The sequence below is a fragment of the Argiope bruennichi genome, chromosome 6 (genome assembly GCF_947563725.1).
Source record: "Argiope bruennichi chromosome 6, qqArgBrue1.1, whole genome shotgun sequence".
NCBI lineage: Eukaryota > Metazoa > Arthropoda > Arachnida > Araneae > Araneidae > Argiope > Argiope bruennichi.
In genome coordinates, this window is record NC_079156.1 from 84926628 (window position 1) to 84953441 (window position 26814).

A 26814-nucleotide genomic window follows, 5' to 3' on the forward strand; every position below is an offset into this window, starting at 1 on the left:
AATTTTTTTATTTATTTTAATTTCTTTAAAATCATCTTTGTTGAATATATGCACCGAAGTTATTGATAAAACCATTAAAATTCAATTTAATTTTAATTAAATTCAATTTAGGAGGTTAAAAAGCATTTATTTCTCTGTAAGCATTGAAACCTAAGAAATAATTGTCTTATAAATTCTTTAATTCTGGATCCAACGATCTCTCTTATAGAGAGTTTTGAACAATTTTCGCATCATATCTATGGATTACGAAAACTATTCAGCCAATAAGCATTATCATGCCAGTAATGTATTGCTGTAACAAATGATAGTCGCTATTATATCAAAATTCTGCAAATTATAGGAAATTTTGATGCTTCAGCTGGAACCACTAGTACTTATTGGCCTATATTGAAAACATACAGCAATCATATACTCCATACAGCAGTTTGAGAACAGATATAGCTAACCGATGCAAATGGTTTAAGCAAATCTTATGAATTTTGGATAAAATAATGATGATATTTATGTTAGAGTAAAAAAGAAACATTCCCCATTTATAATAATAAGTAGTTGCTTTGATTTCAAAAGATTTCAAAAGAACATTAGAAATGGCAAGACGATATGATGCTATTTGCTGCATGTATAACATATTGCCTGTAGCTAATACTACATATTTATATTTTAAATTATCTATCATAATCGTATTTCCAGATAACAGTCTTATCCTACATACTACATATTTATAAAGAGGATAAAACTTTTTTAAATTCTTATCCGACATATTTCCTACATACTACATATTTATAAATAGGATAAGATTTTTTAAAGACTTATCCAACATACTTCCTACATACTACATATTTATAAATAGGATAAGACTTTTTTTTAAAATTCTTATCCGACATACTTCCTACATACTACATATTTATAAATAGGATACGAGTTTTTAAAGACATATCCTACATACTTCCAACTTACTACAGATTTACAAATAGGATGACTTTTTTTTAATTTCTTATCCGACATACTTCCAACATACTACATATTTATAAATAGGATAAGATTTTTTAAAGTCATATCCTACTTACTTCCTATTTACTACATATTTATAAATAGGATAAGATTTTTTTAAAAGTCTTATCCTACATACTACATATTTATAAATGGGACGAGTTTTTTAAGTCTTACCTTACATACTACATGTTTATAAACAGAATAAGAACTTTAATGTCCTATCCTACATTCTTCCTGCATACTACATATTTATAAATAGGATAAGATTTTTTTACAATTCTTATCCTTCATACTACGTATTTATAAATAGGATATTTTTTAAAGATTCATATCCTTGGTATATAAAGTTCTTTGATATATATCAGAAAAAAGATTTTAAATCAGCAAGTATTCAAAATGCATTTTCCTCTTATATTTGCACAAGCTATCCTACTGTAAAGATATTACACAAGAAATGGCATAATAGAATTATACATTTATCATACCATTCATGGTATAAAAAAGTTTTTGAAAATGTTTCTTATAGCCATTTAAAAGAATCTAATATTTTGTATACATTCTGTATATTTATGGTAAAAAGTACTGACCTGCAGTTTAGACCACTGTATTCTTCCGATGCATCGGGGCGCATTCCTCCAAGCAAGTTTAGCACCGTACACGAGTTCTGTTTCTTTCAGTTCGTAAGTTCCTGTAGTGTCCACCTCGCCGACTATTTCTTTCCATCTCCGTGAATGACTGGGAGAATTCATTCTGAAAAAGGAATTGCAAAAGTTTTGACAAAGAGTTTTCAAATAAACGTACAGTTTATACAATTTTTTTTCAAATTTATGACTATTTTATAAAGTTTAAATGTGATAGGGATCATAGGTCGTATACTCTTTTCATGAGATAATCAATTATCTCCAAAAATCATTCTCTTCTTTGAGTGATATATTTACCCTTTGTGAAAACAACAAGGAAGTTCTATTCTACTTTTCTGAGGTAAAAAAGTTGTTGTCTATTTATTTTTTAATGTAGCAACAGTCACCCTTGTTTAATTTTCGCCATGGATATGGTTAAAAGTAAATTCAAGTGTTTAAAAAACATATGGGGAGCAATAAAAATTAATTGGAATATTTTAATTACAAAAAAAAGCGAATAACTGTCAAGAAAATGATATTTGGATGGTGATTGTCACCCACCAAGTCTTACAAGATTATGGGCAACGAATGAAAACGGTTGTCAAGATGGAAATTAAAGGAAGGAATATTCTATTAAAATTTGATTAATAATAAAATCTATACGGTTGAAACACTTGGGTACTTTCAAATCTCTTCTACGAGACATCGTAGCGTAACAATACTTTAGACTCCATTCATTTATCTTTATTTTATTTTTAACTTTTATTTTTAATTATATAGCACATATATCAAGTATAATTAACATCGTCGTAAGGCAATAAAAGCTAAACAATTAAAACTAAACTAATTAACTAAAAAACTAATTAAAACTAAATTAATTAACTAAAACAATTAAAATTGTTGTAAAATTTATTTAAAAATATAACGAATGAGTTATTAAAATTATTTGGCGAAACTGTATAGAGAAATAAAGTTACAGACACCAAAAATTCATATTTTGAAGCATGTGAATTCGATTTTTTGTGCAACAATATGCTTCGAAATTATTGAGGATGAAATTCAAAATTTTGACTGATTTTTAATTAAAAGTGTAATAAGAATTTTTAAAAAAACTCTTACTCGGAAATATGCAAGAAATAATTAGACGCCAAATTTAGTAATTCTATGTCCACCGATCTGCTCTGCAGAGAGCTTTTGAATGATTTTTGCAAATCAAATAAAGTAACTTTCTTTTTGCACAATTCCATGGAAAGCACAACATAGTTTTCATTGAAATAAACCTTAAATGTTAAAAATTTTTATTTTACTTATCAAGTTTGAAAAAACTTAAATTAAGAAAAGTGATGTATAGGAAAAATATTAAGTGCTCTGTTTTTTAAACAAAAAAAAGCAAACTAATGATGAAGTAGTACAAAAGAATTTTTGACATTCTAGTGATAAATAAAATTAGTTACTCATAATTGAAAAAAAGATATTAGCTCATAGTGGGAAATATTGTTCAGTAATAAAGTAGAAAGCAATCTGTGGTAAAATCAATTAAGCTTCAATAATGAAATCTTATTAGTAGTCCTGACTTGTCGTACAAAAGAAATTCTTATCGCTTGATAGCATCACAAAAATAGTTAGCAAAAGTTATAATTATGTTAACGAACACTAATAGAAAATCTGAGAACTTAGAACTTTTAAAAAAGTTATTGCAAGAAAAACTTTTATATAATCATATTTTCATATTTTTTTACTGGAATTAAGAATATATTAGAATATTCAAATTATAAATTATAAACGCCGCATATTTCGTAAAACGAATTAATAAGTAATTTACTCAAATCTGAATTGTTGTGTAATTTAATTTCCAAATAAATATTGCAAGCAAAAGTCATGCAATTTTATCCTTTTGTTTGGAAATACTTTATTGATTTCTTCATAGAATAAATATAGAAAACGATTTTTTTTTTGGCTAAGTAACGTGAGCCAAGAACAATTCTGATATAATCTGTTAAAAATGTACATGCTGTAAATTGCTTCGCTAAATAGCAATTTACTGTTTAAAGTATTTTCAGTTCAGTTATTCTTTATTCCAGTACTTTAGACTGTATACATAAGTTTTAAAAATTCTTTAAATATATGTCTAGAAATTTTTTTAAACGAAGTTTTATAACAATCAGTTGTATATTAAATTAGTCTATGCTCCTTAAATTTAGCACCTGCAGATTAGAAAAATTTCTACTATTTTGTATAAACATATATTGATAGAAATTAGCATAATTTGATCGTTTCTAAATGCTTTTTGTACTGAAGGTCTCCTACATTTTAAGATTATAATTTTTGAAAAGTTTGAAAATATAAAACAATGAAGAAACATATTGCAAATTCAGTGACATTAAATATACAAGATATTGTATAAAGAGTGATTAAACTTAAAAAAAAAAAAAAGATGGGAAATAATTATGTTGCATTTTAATACATATCGAATTATTTTAAATTTTACACTTTTGCAATACATTTCAATCATTTCTGACTAAAGAAATCTGAAAAAGCTTTCGATGTATTATAGTGAGTTATTTTACATTATAAGGATGATACAATAAGATTGTTGTGAAAATACGATTTTCTGAGAATCGTATTTTGAACTTCCGTTCTAGCTGTAAAGAAATTTCGATAAAGATATTCAAATCCTCAGTGCTTTTTCATTATATAATTATTTAATAATTTCAAGATAAAGAACCCCAACTAATTCATGGTCGATTTACGAATAATTATCTCACATGTATACACACACATACATATATGAGATAATACTTATACACGTAAAATTTACATTTACTTCAGTTTCATATATATTATATTTATAGATGTATTATCTCAAATTATATAAAATATGATTTAACAGGAGAATCTCAGCTGAAAAAATCATTCAGATTCTATAACTAAAACCTGCAAAATGTGAAAGAGTACTATAAAAATAAATTACGTGGAAAATGACATTACTTTAAATCTCACTATTTTATTTAAGTCATTAAAACTGCACACTTTATAAAAGTATATAAATTTATAAATAAAAAAAAATTGTATGGCAAATACTTTAAAAAAAAGTACGTTTATAACAAAATTTCTGACTGAAGAAAAGTTCTTTGATCAAATATCTTCTTTGACGAAGAAGAGGAGTGTCTGGAAAGGCGAAAGAGTGGCTCCATTTCGCTGTAGAAAATGTTTCCGATTCTTTTTAAGATTTTTCCAATGAAATCTTATAGAATTTCTGTTTATTGGAAATAAATTCCAAGATTCTTTATTAAGAAAGAATAAAATCTGAGCCATATAAAAATAAAAGGAACCTTTGTGATCGGGATTTTATTAGCTGGATAATTATTTTGGGAAGTCACAGATGTTTTTTGAAGGAATTGTAGGTATTTTTTTTTTAATATCGTTTGAAAACTTGATATGTAGTATTTGAAATTCAGGTCCAAACATGCAAAGTTAATTCATATAATTTCAGCCTAAAAGTCTATTTTTATTTATGAAAAAATTCTCGATAACATTTTTAACGACAGAAATTTTTAGATGTAAAAAAACCTCTCGGCAAGCTGAAAGGCAAAAATAGATTCCTTCTCATCTAAATTACTATTTTCAAATTCAATCCATAGATATCAATGTTCATTTTTTTAAATATCAAGAACTAAAAAACACGCAGCTTCTGGAAATTTTTAAGCTGATCGTTTTCACATAATGATGCCATTAAATCTTTCGATTTTTTATTTAATTAGTTTAACTCAAGCGTTTAATCTTTACACCATGTGGATTTAAACAATTACAAACTATGAAAATGAAAAAAAGTAAAAGTTTTATTCCATTTTTTTTTCAAAACTGACAACATAAATTGTTAATGTTGGAAACATTAAAAATTAGGACCTGAAAATCACTTTTTAGCACATAACTTCTAAGATATTGCAGTAGTCGAAAAACTTTAATACAAAAATTATTTTTTTAATGAAACGCTAATTTGGCTAATTGGATTTATTTTTCTGTATTCAATATCAAGAAAGTTATAGAGAAAGGAAAATTTCAGCCCCTATCATTTCCACCCCCCCTTTGAGCTAGATGGGCCATTTACGAACTCATCCGAGGATTTTACATTTCTAACAACATATTCCAAACCAATTAGAATCCAAACAATATTACTCTAGTTATTCTGTTCGCAAGATAGGATGGGAAAAGCGTTATATGCATATAATATATATATATATATATATAATAAGCTTTTGAACGAAGGGTGGTTTTGGGTTTTGGGGACCATGTTCGGTGAAGAACTGAAGAAATTTTACAGAAATCTTGTCATGAGAACCATTGCTATAGGTAGTCTTCTTATAGCAATCTAACTAATATGTACCAATAATTAAATACAATTAATTGAAAAATTATGCGCTACTAAACTTAATGAATCCAATTTTAAGAAATCAATATTACCGAATCAAGCTCCAACATTATCCTATTAATAAGAGGATTTTTTTTTTAAATCAGTACATATATGTATCAGAAATTTTTAAAAAAAGTTTAGGATTTAATGATTAATTTAAATTAAAAAAATTTATTTACTGAACAACAAAAATAAATTTAACAAAATAAACAACAAATTTAGATTTAAAAAATCGTATTTAATTATTTTATTTAGCTATTTTTCCGAAGTATTTTTTTTTTTTGTGACCGATTCTTAAGTTTTTAAAAATTTCTTAGCCTAAAGCTTAAAATGAAGCTTTATATTTAAATGAAAAGGACTTGAGGTATCCGGCTATTTTGAAAATATGAGTTTGGATAAAAACTCATATTTTTATTTATTTATTTTTCAGTTTCAACAAATATGTACTTTTCTGTTTCCAAAATTTCTATCATTTTCATATCTGACTTAGAGACGATCTTTATTTTTGTCTCTATGTCCAACTGGAAGCCAATTTATAGCAAACTATTGACATGTAAATGATGCTTATTTATAAGCATTTAAAAACTTTAAATGTCTTTTATGACGAACTAATTTTTTTCATAATTCTACTGCACGAGTATCGCTATATCAAAAAAAAAAAAAAGTCAAGGTATTTTTTTATGAAATTTATGATTAGTGCTAGTTAGATCATGCAGAATGTAATGCACTATGGATTTGATTGTTGAATGCTCTAATTGTTAAACAAAATTCAAAATTTTCATAAATAATTTCATATATGACACACAAAAATTTTATTTTTCAATATAATTCGCAGATAACCGGTAATTGCACTCTAATGTATGTTACACATGTAATGTTACAAAGAAAAATGGAAAACTGTTATAATTTTTTTTCTCTCTAGAACAATTCCGATTTTTGTCAATAAATGGTAAAATTTACATCAAAATAGGCTTTTTTTTTCAAAATTAGATATATATTTAAATAATTTCACCCTTATTCCTCATATCATCTTTTCATTAATAAAAAAACAACAACATATAAACAATAAATTTAAAAAGAAATCCCCACCGAACCTGGTCGGATACTTTAAACTCCGGAAATCTTCAAGAGAAATCCTGAATTTCTCTTTAATCGATTCATTAAAAAATTCCTTGCATCATTCGCAAAAAGCTTGAGAAATAGTTGAAATCAAATAGTTGAATTTTTATTATTTTATTTAGAACGAGTTCTTCACGGAAAAGTTTGACGTTTTGATTTCTTGGTGATATGATTTCATTCTTCTAGAATTTTTAGATCATTCAACGGGCTTCATATAGATGATTTACAAGCAAAAAGAAAAGATGAGTATCTGCTTGCTTCAGCAATTTTAGTAGTTGTTAGTTCTGGGTTATACAGTGGCGAAATGACAAAAAAATTTAAAAATGCCTGGATCATATAATTAAGAATTCTCTTTTCTTTATTTTTTAATTTAAAACTATTTTTTCTGTGAGTGTTTCTCAAGTTTCTTAATTGTTTTTCCTAATCTTAAACCAAAAATAAAATTTTATATTTAAATTAGAAAAGCTTAAATTCCATAAAACTCCGCTCACATGAAATCATGAATTCTTTGTCAATAGATTTCACTAAGAAAAAAAATTACTTATATCATTCGTAAAACAATTAAAACATTTTTATTTCTGAAAGGCAATATCTTAAACGACGATTTACTTAGCACTTGAATTACTTGATTTTTGTTTAATTCAACGATACAAGCACGAAAAAAACTTCCATTTACATAGCGTCTAAATTTTATTTTGATGTAATCAAACAAATTCAAGCAAGAAATTTAAAATAAAATGAATTGTTCACATAAAAAAAATACAAAATTTTTAAATTCAACATGAAATAAATCTTTTTTTTAATCTAATTAATTTTATTAGCATCGAATACTAATTTAAAGGATAGAGATGAAAAGGGAATTGTGTGATTTCTTGGCACATTACCAGCAAACTGATTAAAGATTTAAGATAACTTCTGATAAAGAACTTCATTAAAATCATTAGAACTATACGCCTAGAAGACTAATAAGAAAAAGACCCGATGTTTTATTTATAGGAAATAAATTAATTTATAGAAATTTATAAGGTGATTAATTTATAGGAAATAAATTAATAGAGCTATAATAATGGCAGCCTATTTTTATTTCTATCACTGTAATTAATTAACAGATACAATTGTATTTAACTTCTATTACTAACACACGCGCACGCGCACGCGCGCACACACACACACACACACACACACACACACACACACACACACACACACACACACACACACACACACACACACACACACACACACAATTGTATTAGTTGCATATGACGTTGAAAAGCATATATACTCCTTGAAATAAAGATTTTTTTTCTTCATAATATATCGTTTCATTTTTTTAACTGAACATGCAATGTTTTTTATTGTGAGTTTTTAAAATTTATTGTTTATATATTTTTTAATGAAATGTGAATTTGAATAATATAGTTTTAGTTCAATCAGTCAGCTTAATTTTAACTCGAAATTCTTCACCGTTGTGTGAGGTATTTTCCTCGATATTTTTCAGGTATTTTTCTCGATATTGAGAAAAATACCTGCGCCAACTCTTCCTCTTCAACCGTACCACAAATCTCACACTGAGATATATGTAATATACAACAGTATCTCTTATACTGAGGTTCTTCAATGCAATCGGGATTCAAGCCAAGAACTCGAAGCATAATCCTTGTCGCCACGAACTTTTTAATTCACCTGCCATTTTCAAGAAACCGATTTATCACGTATATTGAAAATTCATCTTACAGTAATATCTTACGCCATTGATCCCTTAATACTAGTATACATATCAAGATCTAACGTTGAATAAGAGACTAATCAAATTTCTCTTCGGGAATAGTTGATCCTGGTGGTTAAATATTTAACATTTGTCGCCTACTCTTCTTGTGAAGTAAATTGCCCCTTTGAGAAAAGTAAAACAATCGTTAATGCAGCGCATTTCTTAGGTATTATAAGGATTGTCATTTTTACTGAAAAAGAAAAGAAAGATCCCTTGTTGCATGTGATTTCACGCCTCATTAGCGTAATGTGAGCGCAGGAGATTTTATGTAGAGATAAATTCAATTCCACTTATTGCTGCGTTTCGTTTATAAACGGAAATAGAACTTGGATGCAGTTTTTAAAATAAAATTGTGTGATAAATTTTAATCGGGTATTCGAGTCAATACTTCTTTATTATCTCTACTAATGAAAATCTAAGATAATTGGACTATGATAAGAATATATCAATCTAAATTAAAATCGCCTGAATTTTGTATTTGAATATTGTCTGAATTGTGTGGACATACATGATTTTACGATCGACAATTTATTCTTCAACGGATGTTAAAATGACGAAATAGAATATGATTTTTCTTTTATTAAGGACCTATTTTTGATTAAGATTCTTTTCTAATTAAGGAAACAGTATTAATTTTCCTTAATTAGAAAATTAATAATGTTTCCTTAATTAGAAATTATTTGATATTTTTATTTATTTTCTTTAGAATATGTTGTTCCATGAATTAAAAAAAATTCACTTTTTTAGCTACTTGTAGCATGAATAGTTTTTCATTGCAAAAACATGTCTTAATGTTCTTTAGGCGAACCGTCATGAGAAAAATTAAAGAGACTATATTTGTTTCCAGAAAAATTTATCAAATACTATTATGGAAAATAAGTTCATTTAAATATTTTTAAACACAGTCAGTTCACAAATTCTGAAACTAAATTTAATAATAATAATTTAATATATACAGTTCCAAGCACCTAGATGAGATGAAATAGACTTTAATTAACTCCTGTTATAAATAATCAATGTCTATGAAACACACTTTTGATTTGTTTTTGATCGCATTTTATTGAGGCTGATTAGACTAGAAATCTTTTAGTCTGGATATTTCAGTTTTTTCAGGTATTTTGAGATTGATTTTAATCAGAGGTGGGCATTAAGTCGATCTTGATCGACCGATGGACCACCAAGACATACTAAAATAAACATATTTATAGAATATTATATTATATTTATCTATATATATAATATCTATAAAATACAGAATATTATATATATTTATCTATCAGAATATTATATGATATTTATCTCTTATTTATATTTATCTCTCCTTCAAAAACGACATAATTTTAAAAGCACGTAGTCCAGAACCTAACAATAACTTTTGGAATCTAATGGGTGAAGTAAAATATCCTAATTAAAAAATGTGCATATCATTTAACATCGTTCTTTGGCTCTACCAACCTATTTGAATCTGCATTTTCAACGATGAATACAATTAACATATCGTTCTCGTCTAACAGACGACCCCTTAGAATCCAGTGCAAGATTAGCAGTCAGTAATTATATACCGAAATATTCAAGATTGGTGGACAGTTATATAGCCTAAGTCTTCTACTAACTATAGCTACGAGAACTAACTTTAAATGAAAACGATTTATTTTTGATGCATTTGGAATTATTTTATATTAAATACATCGTTTGATATTGTTATATTTGTGGCTATTATTATTATATTTGTAGTATATAAGTAAATGCATATTCCGTATTTATTATTAAGTAATTATAAATATTGTAGACTTACGCCCCTGAGTTAACCGCAATACCTTGAAAAAATTAGAAGTATCCCGTACCATGAAAATTTCAAATGGTAATTGTCTTAATTTTCCATACTTGCTTTATTGTATCGTACTGCACAAAAATCAAAAAGTTTTACTTCTTTATAGTGGAATTTGAAGGTAGTCTAAGCTGAGGGTTACACACGTTTCATTCAAAATTGCTACTTGCCTTTTGATGCTGCTGAAGTACTGATCAAAGAAATGTTTGGCATGTCTGAGGATCTCGTCTTTTGGGCGAGGGGTACCGCTTGACCTCTTCGATGGACCGGACATCACGGAGCCCATACATCGGGTAGGACTGCATTGAACTGCCTGAAAACCAACATTTTGAATAAATATATTATGAAACATAAAAAAACTATTCCAAATGAATGTCAAACTAACAACAACAACAAAAAAAAAAAACTTGGGGAAAATTCATTGCATTAAAACAATTGAAAGCATTGATAGATATTCAGTAAGTGACCTCACGCTATTAAAATACATGAAGAAATTTAACAAGATGATACCTGACAAATTTGATTGACATATTTATTTTCTATTTCTTTCAAAATAAGAATATGTATGCCGAAATTGTAGGCATTTATAGTTTCAACTTACGAAAGTAACAAACTATAGAATGCATAAATGCTACGGGAAATAAAACCATATCAAAAGATTCGATACCCAATTTCATATTTTAAAGCAATATTAATAATAGTTACCAACAAATATATATGGATGAGGAACTGTTTATATAAATATTTATAAAATGTGTATGAGAAATAACCCCGCTCCCTTCTGCACTTTAAAACTGAGCCCAAATTTTAAAAAAAAGACGTTTAATTCAGAAATTAATACAACGAAAATAGCCTACAAGTCCAGTAAAGAAGCAATGCAGTTAATTCTTATTTCTTAATGAAATATCTAATAGCGTATATTTTTTGATATCTCAACAACAAGTTCGAAAATTTTTTTATTGTATCAATACAAAATTTATTTAGCGTATTTAATAATCATTTGAAAAACTGTAATTAATTTAAAAGTCGTCATTGTGAAATTCATATTATAGTAAGAAATGCACTCACTATTTCAAAAAAAATTTCTGAAGCTTATTATTTTATTTTCGATGTCTCAGCTATAAAACCTTTTGTTGCCAACATTTTTGTATATAATTTCATCGTTTATGTGAATGCATTAGTCAGGGTACGAAATTTTTTCTTATAACAGAGTAGAATATCATTTCAGCCTCATTTATTATTACAATAACACTATGTGGTGGTATGTAGATTATTATGATCCATGCAGGAAGCAACAGGACGAATGTTTTTAGGAACATTTCTTTTAATAATCACATTCACACACTGAACAAACACAAAGACAAGACATTCACGCGCGCGGCTTCACAGTTCAGCATCACATCTCATTCTAATTACAATCGCAATGCACTATGGGATGGCCTAATCAGGTATCGCCATCTAGTATCCAAAAGAGAAGGTAAGAGTAATGCAACTGCTACAATTATAATTTTTTTATGCAATTATTTTAGAAATCTAGATTTTGCTCTTCAAAAACTTATTTCTTGCAAACATATCTGTATAACAGGAACAACAATAGAGCAGACAAATAAAAAATGAACAATTTGCTCATTCATATTAAGAAAATGACTTTTTCTTTAAAGGACTTAGCAGAAACAGTAAAATTCTTGAGGAAAATCTGCAATATCTATCAATGCTTTGACAGCATGAGTCTAGTTGACTCATGCTGTCAACTAGACTCATAGTAACATGTAACATAATTCTTTTGGACATGATAAATGATTAACAGATGGCATTTCTTACGCTTTTCGATAACGAAATTGTCCATTTTTTTCCCTTCATTTTTGTCAAAACTTTCATATTATCTTATTTGAGTTCGTTGCGAAGCCTGAAAGAGTGGAGTAAATAATGCTTTGTAATATATTATACATATATTTTTTTTCTAATTGAACACCACTTTCTGAGTAAAGGTTGGGATTTATATTTAAGATGGAACCATTCATGTTACGTTTTTTCTTATATATTTATCTTCCCTTTTTCTAAGTTTTAAACTCACTATTTCCGTTATTGAACATTATAATATATAAGAACTTATATACTGCAGTTAAACTAGGATTCAAATACAATTTTTCTATATAAACTTTGTATAATGTATTATAAATGTTATTTATAATATAAATTATATATATACATATTAATATAATAAAATATATAAAGTATTTAGCATCATGATCAGTTCAACTAATTTTTAAAATTTAAAACTTCTCAAATATATAAAAATATAAATTAAAAAAAGTATAGTAAAAATACTAACAATGCAGCAAAACTGCGTAAATCAAATTTTAAATAATAAAAAATACTTTATACATTTTAAATCATTAAGAAAAAAGTCGTATTTCTCAGAATAAAGACATACTCATTGTTTTAATGATGTACAATTACAATTACCCAAGTTATTAGTAAAAATGATGCAACAGAATAAATTAACAAATTAGGGAAGCTACTTATTAAAAAAAATTGAAACATAATGCAATTTCCTTCCAATTACAGTTTCATAATTTCAACCTCTAATTTTAATCTAGACTGATATTGTTCTCACTTCACTATAATGGATCATGTAATCAAGTCAAAGTATTCAATTAACCTCCCTTTGTATTCTTAAAACCTCTCTATGATAAAAAGTAATTTTAGAAATAAAGGCTGAAAGTACATTTATTCCTAAATATTTAATTAACCACGAGTCTAGAGTTAAAAAAATTCTCTTACGAATATACGTATCCGGTAATTATTCCTGTAACCGTAATCAATGAAGGGTTGAACGATTTATTTGCAGCTACTGGCAACAATTTCATCGAACCGATTTCGAATGAAAAAGTAAACATAATTTAGAATTATCGTTTGCAAAACCTAGAAGTACCGATTATCTCAGGTGGAACACATTAACTCTCGACTTTAAGCACTCTAAAATGTCACACAAATTTCCCATCCACAGAATAGAATATTTCCCCTGAATTTTTAAATTCTTGGCTGAAATAATTATTTTTAATTTCGCTCGCAGTCTTTTAGAGCCAATGAGCGCATCAGGAAAATGGCACGTAACTCTTGATTTACGAGAAGCAGGCGATAAAATGCTATCTTAAGCTACCTGCAGAGCGATTATATTAATTTTCGTCTGCGTGTTTTTCACCGATGGTGACAATTATTTTATCGACATCGTTTGCGGAGAGGTGTTTCCAATGGGTCAAGTTTGGCAATTCTGGATGAGAAAACGAATTAATCACTTCACTGCATAAAAGTTACGATGTGTTAATTACATGTTTACATCATTTTCAGGAAAATAAACGTACTATTTTTTAAACTTGTGTACATATTAAGGCATCGTTAGCTATTACTAATTTGCTTTATAAATGTACATCGCTGCTAAATATAGAATCTTATATTAGCAATTAGAAACTGATACGACACGTTTGTTTATATCGTATTAGTTATAAACTAGAATAAGTATTGCTTGATCTTTATTATTTTTTAACTGCTTTATAAAATAGCTGAGCATATGTCTTTAAATAAAAAAATCTCAAAAGCTATTAATGTAAAAGTAAATATAGTTTTTCCAGCGATTTATAAATTTTTTTTTTTTATCATGTGAGAACATGATCTTGTTTGGGTTCGAGGTTTTTGACGCCTCAAAATGCATGGGCAGAAAATTGGCAATTTATCGCTTTTGAGGATGAATTTTTTGGTTTTAGGGTTATTAAAATATGATAAAAAGTCTTCAAATGTGACAACATTTGGCAACTAATCGCCAACAAAATGTTACAATTTGGTGCAAATATCCGCCATGTACCCTATTTTCTTGTATGGCCAATAAAGGGCAAGGGTAGTAAGAAATTATCTTCTGAAGAATTTCAGATGAAAGAAAGACCATCGCTTTTCTAAAAATTAAGGATTGCGCAATACAATAGTCACGTGATCATTCCAAACCAGTTTAAACCAAAATTTAGACTTTTTTTTTTTTTTTTTTGCTTCAAGAAAAAGTTTTGGAGTTTAGGTATATCTGAAACAAGGAGATTCATCAACCTTTTGAGTTCTAATTTTTTTTTTTTTTTTTTTTTGTATCTAGAATTCCTTTATATACTTCTTAAATAAGGATATAGAGAAGCATTCTTATTTGTCCGTCTGTACCCGTTTAGAACGATTGTTATTGGATAACAATGAATTAAAAAATTAGATATCACAATAATAAAAGTACAAAATAACCGATATGTGCTGTTATTTATTATTGATATAATTGTTTTATCGATTCCGGAAGTTAAAATTATATATATAATATTTGCAGAAGAAAAGTTGATTTAAGAAAGAAAACAACTAATAAACGGATTTTGATTTACGTGAATTTTATTCTAGATTCAATTTCTCTTGCAATTTTAGAAACGTTATTTTTAGTTCTCTATCATAATTGAAAATATTATATTTTTTTTACACAATATATGCAATATTTTAATTAATTTAAATGCAAATATATAATTTAATTAATCATATATAATTTAATTAATCATATATAATTGAATTAAATATATATAATTCAATTATAAAATTAAAATACGACTAAATTATAAAACAAAATGGAGTTTTAAAATAGTAATTTCAAAGCAAATTTAAAGCACGAATTAATTACAAAGAAGTAATTACAAAATTTAAAGAAATAAAAAGAGAATTAATCGTTTCAAACAAGAAAAAGGAAAAAAAAAAAAACCCCACAAAATATAAATTATGAATTTAGAGCACTTTGAATAAAATATGAGCTCTTTTAATATCTGTATTTGCATTTTGATTCATCTACTTAAAAAAAATTTATACTTTACAGATCTCACCTAAAAAATTTTAAAAAAATATAATAATGTAAAATAAAATAATCTTAGGTTTCCTTAATTAAAAGGAATGAAAAATTTTAATAAAGTATAAATTTTAATTTAGTAAAATATCTGCTCAGTCGGTAAAAATAAGACAATAAATCGATAGGGACCCTGGAGGATATTAATTCCAGATAGCAAAGCCTGATACACAATATTGTGCAATATTATATGATATTGATCAATATTTCACAATATTATACATCGCACAGTATTGCAAATATTGATCAATGTCATACAATATTATACATTATTTGTATGCTACTAGAGATGTTTTGAATGTCAGTCTTGGAAAAAGAGGGAGGCATCTAGACAAGACATTACTGTGATTATATTAATTTTAACATTACATTATTATCCCAAGTAGCCTGATACACAATATTGTACAATATTGTGTGATATTATATATGATATTAATATTTCACAATATTATACATCGCACTATATTGCAAATATTGATCAATGTCATACAATATTATACATTATTTGTGTGCTACTAGGGAGGTTTTGAATGCCAGTCTTGGAAAAGGGGGAGACATCTAGACAAGACATTACTGCGATTATATTAATTTTAACATTACATTATTATGATTTTATATTATATTAATTTTAATATAATAAAAGGAATCCGAATAATAATACTATTCCTCTACTGCCATTTATTCTTGGTAACTTACTGATATCGATTTAGGGTTGGACATTTCATACTTTCTCCATGTGGCACTTACCTATAAAACCCCATCATCTTTTACAAAAAATTATAGACTTGATCTTCTTAAACTTTATTATTACTAAGAATATTCTGCATATTATTTTTTTACAATCATAAGTTTGAATTATTTCTTAGATTTAACTAAAAATGTTCGAATAATAAAAACTAAGCAACCAAATAAAAATGGGTTAATGACAGAGAATAAACACATTTAAGCAGAATGAAAGTGAAATGAAGAATTGTTTCTCAAAACACTTTTTTTTAAGAGGAAAAGCTGTCAGAATTGATATAAAATGTTTATTATTTGAATAATATCTACTCATGTTATTTCTCTTTAAGTAAAACAAACTTTTCTTGAGGCATATTAGTATTAATTCAAAGATAAAATACAAATGAAATTTCCTTTAAATTATGATTGTCAGGTTTCATTTTTTAAGTTAAAGACAACTTACTATTTCGTTGAAATGATGTAATTTATTAAATGAATTAGTTACCCTTCTTTGTTATTAGTTAATTCTATTTCTTCTTGAGCAACAAATGAATTTAAACTCGTTCATTAGAGTTTTAGAACCACTGCCGGCTTATTTTAATTAGTTCTATATCTTTTAATTTCAACGTAGAGCTTACTTATGCGGGATATTTTTTTTCAATTCAAAATAAAATCAGTTCTGCTTTACAGAAAGAATTAATTTCATTCTAGTTAAATACCAGCAACACCTTTGACATTTGTTGAATTTCTTTCTTTTTTTTCCAAACTTGTTATGCCAAGTTTTTACATCTGTGTTTCTGAGATTTAGTATTCTGTGGCATTTATCAAATACTAGATTAAAATGGGGCGAATTTATCGAAGAAGAATTTTTTTATTTGGATTTAAAAATAAATAAATAAATAAAAGCGAGTTTGAGATTGTCGTCTTTAAAAACCTCTTTATTTTAGAAATGCAGTCTTTTCAACTAAACTAGTTTTAACCCGTGCTTTCAGTAAGGATTTCCAACTGAAATTACTTTTCAATTTCCCTTCAAAATCATTTTAAACCTGAGGGCTAACAGAAAAAAAAAATCTAAGGAAAAAGATTAAACCTGTGTAGGTTGCAGTGCTTTTTTTTTTAACTGTTTTTTCTGTCTTTCTCTTTTTATTCTGATTCATTTGATGCAAAAAAGACGACCTAAAAGCAATTTCGAAAGGGCTGGACTTAAGTAATTCACAATAAATATCCGAGTTCAGATCTTTGGCGTTTTTGTTCATTTTTATAAATTCTGAAGGTAATGCAAATAAATATTTTATTTTCTTCCATCAATTGTTCTTAAAACGCTTAGCTGAGTCTTTTGTTTCGTTACAAAAATTGGGATATGATGTAAAAAGCAAAAACATAAATACAAGCATTTCTCTCACTTTTTCTTTATTTCGAGTTTTGAAGTAACTTTTTATTGGTAAATAGGAGGATTCTGTTTATATACATTTTTTTTCAAAATAAATACCACAGCTCAATAAACTTGACACAATAAAATGAGATGAAAAACTTGCTGTAGGTGATATATTGGATAGTTCTTTTACCTAAAATAATTTAAACGATTTTCCTGTCTTCAAAATAAATCAACCAGACAATTTATAGTGTCTAAAAGTAAATTGAAATAACAATTTTATTTGTGATTTTATTTAGTGTCGATTTTTTACAACTCTAAGAGCTGTTAGTCAAACAATTTCTTGCCAAATAATTCACTATTTTACTAGACATTTGATTTTAGCACTCGTTTTCTATTTATTGATAGGGTTTAAAGTTTTTATCTTATGATAGGGTTTATCTTATGAAACATTTTTAATAAAATGTTCTTAAGGCATTAATACTTTAAATGAAAAAGTTCCGTTCTTTTGCTGTTAAAATTGAATGAGTTATGGAAATTCGAATATTACTATTTTATAAAAACCCTCGATTTTAAACTACAGCATCATCCATCTAGGTGAACAAAATGACAGTCAGCACTTTAAATTTGTCCAATATTGATTAGCTTAAAATAATGGTATTATTGATTGTTCTAATATAGAAATATTTAAATCTTCATAACTCGGTCAGATCATCGTTGCAGAAGACTGAACGTTTTTATTTAAAAGTTACAGTGTCGAGAATATTTTGCTGCGTCTGATACATTAGGAAAAAAAATTGTATAAAATTTAAAAATCATATTTTTTTAAAAAAGAAGCATTTATTATCTGAAAACAAATATTATTATTTACGTTATTTAAATATTTTTGGAAGTGAAACTAAAAACTGAATTTTATTGTGAATCAGAGAAATTTTTGTTGAATATTTGAATAATCTTTTGAGATATTGCATGAATTTAAAAAAAAAAATTCTGTAGTACATATAGGATTTCAAAGCTGAACGGTTCTATTTATTATACTCGTATTTTTATAAAACATATTTAGTTTCAGCAAAGAATGTTCTCGTATTTGTTGGAGTTTAACCACTTCCACTTCAAATAAAAGTTCAAATTTTAGACAAGTTGACGGAAACTAAGGGAAATGCATAATAAAATTAAAAATAAAACATAAAGCTTATATAGTAGAATGAATGCTATTATTTATCAAAATCCGTAGCTTTAAAATACTTTTTTAGAAAGCTATTAAGGATCAAAAGAGCTTGAAGTAAGCAAAAATGGAACGAAAACAGGAAATTTTATTTTTATCGTTTCATCACCAAATTATATGTTTATATTCAACTAAAAAACTGTCATAGTTCAATAAAATGAATGTTTGAAGGTCCTAGAGAAAAAAAAAGTATATTTTAATGACTTTTCACAAAGTGATATTGTAATTAGATTTAAATATTTTTAAAATGTTCCAGGTGTTTTAATTTTTGAAGAAATTAAATAGAATTGATAATAAAGATTTTTTTAAACATTAAAAGAAAACGTGATATGTATTTTGTATTTCGAGGGTTTTAAGATAGTTAAAAGTGAATTTTAGTTCAGAAAAAATAAAATTCTAATAAAATATTAAGTGAGCGAGCACAAAAAATGTTTTTTAAAAACTAAGATTCAACTGGAATAACAAAATTATACACAGCTTTATTCTAAACTAGCCGCCTTTGGCGACCAGCCGGTTCGCCAATCTTAATGTTCGTTAAAATTTTAATAATTAAATATTTTATGCAATTTCTACTTTAATAGCTTCTTCATCAAAATATTTTAAAACTTCAAATTTTGATTATCATATAATTCATTCATAATATTATAAAGGCCTTCAGTCATAACGTAATATGTATCTCTCTCATTTTCTGTTAGCACCCGTAGAATTTATGCTTTAAATTAAAGTGGAAAGAATTTATCTTCAATTAATATAATAATATTTTTTACTGAAACAAAGCATTTTTTTATAATCTGATTACTGAAAATAGAGTCACTCGGCGTTTAAACTTTATGGGCACTAAAGAATATTTTTTTAAATTTATGTAATATCTCAAGAGTTGGTCAACAAAATTTTCTTAGATTCATTATGAGCAGATCGATTCATTAACAATGTTTAAATTTAAATGCATCAAACACTAAGAAAATAAAACGAATCGTTTAAAATAAACGGTTGAAAACAGGTTTTAAAAAAACTACTTAAAAAACGTTGTACTTAAAACTATAAGCATATACATGTTGTCATGGCAACAATCAGAACAGAATGCGCATGCGTGAATTTTCTTCGCCGGTTACGTAACGCAAATACGTGATTTTTTCTACGCCAGTTGGGGTAACGCTATGCGGATTAGAAATTTTTAATTTCCTTTATTCTGTTTTATTTTAATTCAAAAGTACTTCAGAATGAATCTGAAAGATTGATTCATTAACAATGTTTAATTTTAAATGCATCAAACATTAAGAAAATAAGCAGAACCGATTGAAATAATCCGCCGAAAATTTTTAACCCTAGCCTCATTACTGTTGGGAGAAAAAAACAACGGAAGCCTTTCTCGTTTGGCGCTGGGGATAATGGAAGATTTTTTTGGCGGAAAAGTTGGCGGTGGGGAAAATGGAAGATTCTTTTGGCGGGAAAGTTAGTTTTTAATTAATAATTAAAATTCTAATTAAAATTTCAAAAAAAGGGACCCCAGGTGCACATTCCCGACCTCTAAGGTATACATGTACCAAATTTGATAGCTGTATGTCAAATGACCTGGCCTGTAGAGCGCCAACACACACACACACACACACACACACACATTGAGCTTTATTATAAGTATAGATAATTTTATATTTTGTAACAAGGGAATATAATAGGGAGAATTAAAAATTAAGTCGCCTGGAATATTTTGAAATTTGAAATCTATATATAATTTTTTTAAAAACAATATATTTTGTTTTAAAAAGCCTTTTAAAAATTTGGAAGAAAGAATTTATATTATGCATATTTTTTATATACTAAGAAATCATTCATATTTTACTAAATATGCATAAAAAATTTCATAACTCTAAGTGAACAATTCACAAAAGTGCCTAATAGAGTCAGTCTACCGTCCCCTTAAGATCAAGTTATATAAAATATTTAATTGAAAATATTAATAAACATTAGTTCTGGCGAATCAGCTGGTCGCCAAAGGCGGATGCTGCTATTCTACACACACACACACATACACACACACACACAGTATAAATGTGTGCTTTTTTACTAATCTCAAAAATTGTCTTAGTACATTGCTAATCATTCAGTTCACTAGAAGAATTAGCGGATAGATAAGATGGAAGAATCGCTTAACGAAGTTGGTATAAACCTTAATGCAATGAAACGGATACGGTTAAGATAATAGATAGACACGCTATGAAAAATCAATTTATTTTGTTTACTTCGCCATTTCCTATTCTTTCTAAAAATCATTACTGCTCTAACGACCTACAAAATGCGTCATATAAACGATATCTTATTTGCAGTACAAAGGACAGAATGAGATTCTGCAATTTTCCGAAAGTGTCTGCTAAAAGGATTTGAGATAATCCTTATCAAAATCATTTCACAAAGAGCAATCATACGTTTCGGAAATTCATATACAAGGCATTGTGGCAAAGAATAAAAGGATATCGGAATACGGAGTTTACTGCTGTGAATTATTTTGAAAAGATATTATATTCTAAACAATCAAGTACATGAATAGAAATATTGAATCTAAAGCTTAATTCCTTTGCTGCCTTCGCACTTAAAATGCTTTAGAAAAATTGATTCAGCATGATTCGGAAAATAAGGCAACTATCATAAATTGGTTTCTCATGCGCCATAATTTTTGATCATATAATAATAATCTGATATAATTATACGATTAAACCGCAAATCTATCTGAAATCTTTCCACATTCAATTTCCTCTTTCACCAAAAATATTGCCATTAAATTAGTCTTTTGTTGAGTTATTGAAGTTAAATGCTGAGGGAAGTGTATATACAAAGTATGTAGTAATGACAATTTAACAGTGTAAATGTATCTGAAGGTTTTTAAATTCTTTATATAAGATATTGGATGAAATTTTGAATTTCTGTATATCATTTTTGGTATGTGAAAATATTATTATACTAGCCGTCTCTAAAGACCAGTTTGTTCGCCGAGATAAATGGTATAAATTGTTATTAAAAATTGTAATTTAAATTACAATTTTTGAGTAACTTAATAATTTACTCAAATTACTAAGTAAAATTTTAGTAACTTAATAATTTACTCAGAAAAGAAACTTCAAATTCTTATTCAAAATTTATATATATAACTCATATTATTTTAGAATAATTACACCATTATGTTCATAGTGCTATAATTTTTTCTTATTTATATATATATAACTCATATTATTTTAGAATAATTACACCATTATGTTCATAGTGCTATAATTTTTTCTTATTTATATATATATAACTCATATTATTTTAGAATAATTACACCATTCTGTTCATAGTGCTATAAATTTCCTTAATTTTTAATCTATATCTTTTTGCACACAATTGTGTCAAGGAGAAAGAGGCGGTATTTAAAAATGAGTGCACTTCAAAACTTTTACACATTGCTTGGTTCTGAAGTTAAATTTTAACAAAAATTACAACAAAATTTCAAATATCTTATTAAATGTATGCCTTATTCTACAGTCTACTGAGAATGGAAAAATAAGTGTAATCTTTATATCTTGTTCAATAAGAATGAAAATAATTCAAGAGGAAATATTAGTAGCAATAATGAAAAAGCTTTGAGTTTTACTTCATCTATGGCATATGTTATAGTAAAATATTTTTTTAATTGATTTTTTTTAAATAGGAAAAAAATACTTGGTAAAGAAACTGATATCATCAAAAGATATATTTTTTTAATTTTAAGATTTTATAAAAAATATTTTGTGTTGTAACATATTACCGGAAATTGTCGCTGGAAAACGCAAAAATTTAACCTAATTTTTAATTAATTATAATTGTAATTAACATTTCAAAAAATCGTGCCTAGGTACACATTTCTACCCTTTAAAGCATATATGTACAAAATTTGGTAGTTTTATGTCAAACGGTCTAAGGATATGAACAAAGGGAACAATACGGAAACAAAGTGGAAAATATTTCATTTATTGATGTATTTAATGAGTTACTACTAATTGAAAAAAAACAAGCAAATATCCAGTTATTTCTGAAAACTACATTGTTATCAACGTGTCAAAATGTATCTTTTGTTACAATATATTTTCTATGATCTTTGTTGAAATGAGAATTCACTAGAAGGAAAAGAACTTACTTCAGTAGCTTTTAAAAATAGAGTCTCCACAGATTCTTGTCCCGAGATAACATTGCGCAAGCGCACTGGACGTCTTGATGGCGACGTTATGGAATTTTTCCGGCTGCTTTGGTTGCTACTGAAAAAAAAGAACTTATTCAGAACAAAACAATATTCATAATAAAAAGAATTAATGTCACATATAATAAAAAGATTGTGTTTTATTCTCTCTCAAATAGTTTTTGTCCACAATTATTATTTTTTTAAAAAATATATTGTTCTTTTCTTTAAACAAGCGAACAATCTGAATGTTCCAAATTTCCTCTAGGTACAACGGAAACCAATTAAATTGTTTAATTAAAAGCTGGGTTTGCGTTGTATTCGTTTTGGTTTCATCTTTTGTATATTTTTGAATGAAAAAAAAAGTCATAATAAAAGCATAAATATTAGCTTACATTAAGCCATTTAAAGATGATAAAAATAAAAATAAATGACTTATAAGCAAATACAACAATTCTCTTTTCATATTCAAATAGACAAATATTATGACAGATAAAAAAAGAAAAATTTTCTGCGTAATGCCTATCAAATAAATTTTAGCTTAATTAAAACAAGTGTAAATGGTTAATCTGACAGTTTATGCTATGTTCACTAAATTAGAGAATTCTTTAGAGTAAATAATTAATAAAAGTATGCAGTTAATCTTCGGCAATAAAAAATGTTAAAAACAAATATTTTTGTTAAATATATTGGCATCAATATTAAGACCTAAACTATGCAAAGACATAGCGCAAAACGAAACTAAGAATATACACATATTTCAGACAAACATGTTTCGAAGCATGTATATAATAAATTATAGAAAAATTCTACTTCAAACCGAACTTTCCTTCTTATGATCTTTTTCTTCATTTATTAGCAGATATCATATATGTTTTGTTATACATAAGTATACATATATTTATACATGTATGCATATATTTTTTTATACATAAATATTAATATCGCAATTGTTAGCGAAGAAAGATAAAAATATCAAATGATAAATATTAACAGCGAACAAAACATTTTAGTGAAATATGAAAAGTTCATTGTTTTCAAATAAAAATTTATTTAATGAATTCCGACTGAAGCTACAGTTTTTTAGTACCATAAGAAGATTATTACTGCAAGTTGTTGACATGTCTTTATATCACTCGTGAGATTAATATCGAAGTAAATATGGATTACTTTCCATTTATGGAAAGAAGCGCTAAAAGTACCAGACCGCAAATCAGTGGAACGATGCTTATGTAAGCAGTTTCGTAACGAGATTATAATTTTTTTTTGCAGAAAGATGGCAAAAAAGATTCTTTTTGGAATTTGTAACTTCTTGTTTTTGAAACTAAGATTAGAGCAATATAATGCATAGTTTTACGTAAGGGTTAAAATCGCAGTATAATTATAAATATAAGAAATTATTAATCTGATGGTAATTTTTCATAAGAAAGGGAAATTATTTTTTGGTAAAAGATACTACACATTGACATTGTATTATTAAAATTAAATACAGTGATGCCAACAATTTCAATTAAACAATTTATTTTCATAAAAATTATATTTTTGTATTATTGTTACAATTAATATTTATTTATGAATTTGCCACCCTTACTGGTTAATTTTTAATAATGACCGATTAATAGCATTAATCATAACTTTCTCATTTAGTCAAAGGAGCACTGAATTAAGAGAAGAATCATAGCTTATGTTCAGATGCCAGCATAACAGATTTTCAAAATATAATAATGCAGTATAAGATGCGATACTAAATATGATGTATAGAAAAATAAAGCAATCCTAATTACAAAATTTTTAAAATTTACAATCAATGTAGACTCTAATATAGAAAATTCTTGATTAACTAAAAAATAAGAAGAAAACATAATATCCCATAAACCACATAACCTCAAATATTTTATTTTCTTATATATCCTCTATATGTTCTATAGTACAGATCATTTGAACAAGCCTCCAAATTTAGTTTAAAATACACATTTTTTTTTAAGTGGAAAAGTGGACTTCAATTTCTTTGAAATTTTAATTAACAATTTAGCGATATTTTGATGTTTTATTGCGATAACTCTCAACAAATTATTATTAAACACAATTAATTTTTGTGCCTTTTAAAAAATAAAAATATTTCTTTTTAATGAATAATTTCTTTCTTTTTAATAATTTAATTGCCGTATAATTTTCCTGGATTTCAATTTTTTTGCGTAATTTTCAACAATATATTACATTTTTATATAGGAATTCAGACTGTTTTCATTGTTTCATCAAATGTTTATCGCGTGATTTAATCCCTTTAATGAAAGCTAAGGAAGAAAGTTTGTTTGAAATTATTTTTTTGCCATTGCAATTTACCATAAGAAATTGGAGAATGTGTATTAATATTTTATTTTATTTATTTGTTTATTTTAGAATGGCAACGTTATTTAAGAAATATTTTTTGCTGTCTCATTTTGTAGATGGCAACTTGTAGATCAATCCCAAGACGGAATAAACAAAGTTTGAATTTTTTTACAGGTGAGATATCGGTTTTCTATTTTAATATAAAAAGCGAAAGAAAACGGTGTTTTTCTTAGGCAGCTTTAACATTTTTTGGCGTCCGCGACAGGATTTTCTCGAAACAAAATAAATCAAGATGTTTCAAGCAATAAAAGGTTTTAAAAAAGAAGATCTGAAATACGTTGCGTCTGAAATTGGAGAAGACGTATCAGAAAATATTACGATAGTTGGATTAAAAGATCTTATTTTAAAAAGTTGTGAATATAAGAATGATCCAGAATTCGTTCAAGAACTTTTAAGTAATGTTATTTCGGAAAGGAAATTAAAAGAAGAAACCGAAAAAGAAGATAAAAGATTGCAGCTTGAAGCTGAAAAGGAAGATAGAAGATTGCAGCTTGAAGCTGAAAAGGAAGATAGAAGATTGCAGCTTGAAATTGAAAAAGAAATAGAATTGGCAAGAATACAATCTCAAAATAGAGGTGAGTCATTTTCTGCTAATTCTACTGCTGATTTAAATAATTATAAGAGAAAGTTTACACTGCCTAGATTAGAATTTAGACAATTTGGCGACGATATTAAAGATTGGCTCCCATTTTGGAGTCAATTTGAGCAAATACATAAAGATGAGGATATCGCACCAGAAGACAAATTTCAGTACCTAGTTCAAGCAACAATTTCTGGTTCTCGTGCTAGAGAGGTTGTTGAAAGTTTTCCGCCAACTGGCGCCAACTATCAAAAGGCTATTGATGGTTTGAAATCGCGTTTTGGTAGAGAAGATATTTTAGTGGAAGTATATGTGAGAGAATTATTAAAATTAATTATTTCTGTGCAAACAAAAGAAACATTTTCATTAACTTCTTTGTATGATAAGCTTGAATCATATTTACGAGCATTAGAAACATTAGGTGTAACCACAGATAAATGTGCATCCATTTTGTATCCTATGGTTGAATCGTGTTTCCCAGCTGAATTTTTAAAGGCTTGGAATCGTAGTAATATTTCCAGTATTAACTCTGACGCGAAAGGAAGATTGGATAATTTGATGCAATTTTTGAAAACGGAAGTTGAAGGAGAAGAAAGAATATGTTTGGCTGTAGACGGTTTCGGTTTAGGAAAGGGCCAAGAATACAGACCTTTGAAAAAGAAACAATATAGCTCGGAGAATTTGAGAAA

General features: G+C 26.8%; 1 protein-coding gene across 2 annotated transcripts in view; it reads right to left on the minus strand.

Annotated features, from left to right (window-relative positions):
- LOC129971381 (nitric oxide synthase, salivary gland-like) overlaps window positions 1-26814 on the minus strand; it is a 204653-nt gene that overhangs the window by 70437 nt on the left and 107402 nt on the right. Inside the window, exons 2-4 of one of the 2 annotated variants that reach the window (XM_056085095.1) lie at window positions 23116-23233; window positions 10913-11055; window positions 1581-1743 (exon numbers count right to left, since the gene is read on the minus strand). In XM_056085095.1, coding sequence (XP_055941070.1) covers window positions 1581-1743; window positions 10913-11055; window positions 23116-23233 — 424 coding nt within the window. Of the gene's footprint in view, window positions 1-1580; window positions 1744-10912; window positions 11056-23115; window positions 23234-26814 lie in introns of those variants that run through there. The other variant, XM_056085094.1, reaches the window with a different exon arrangement.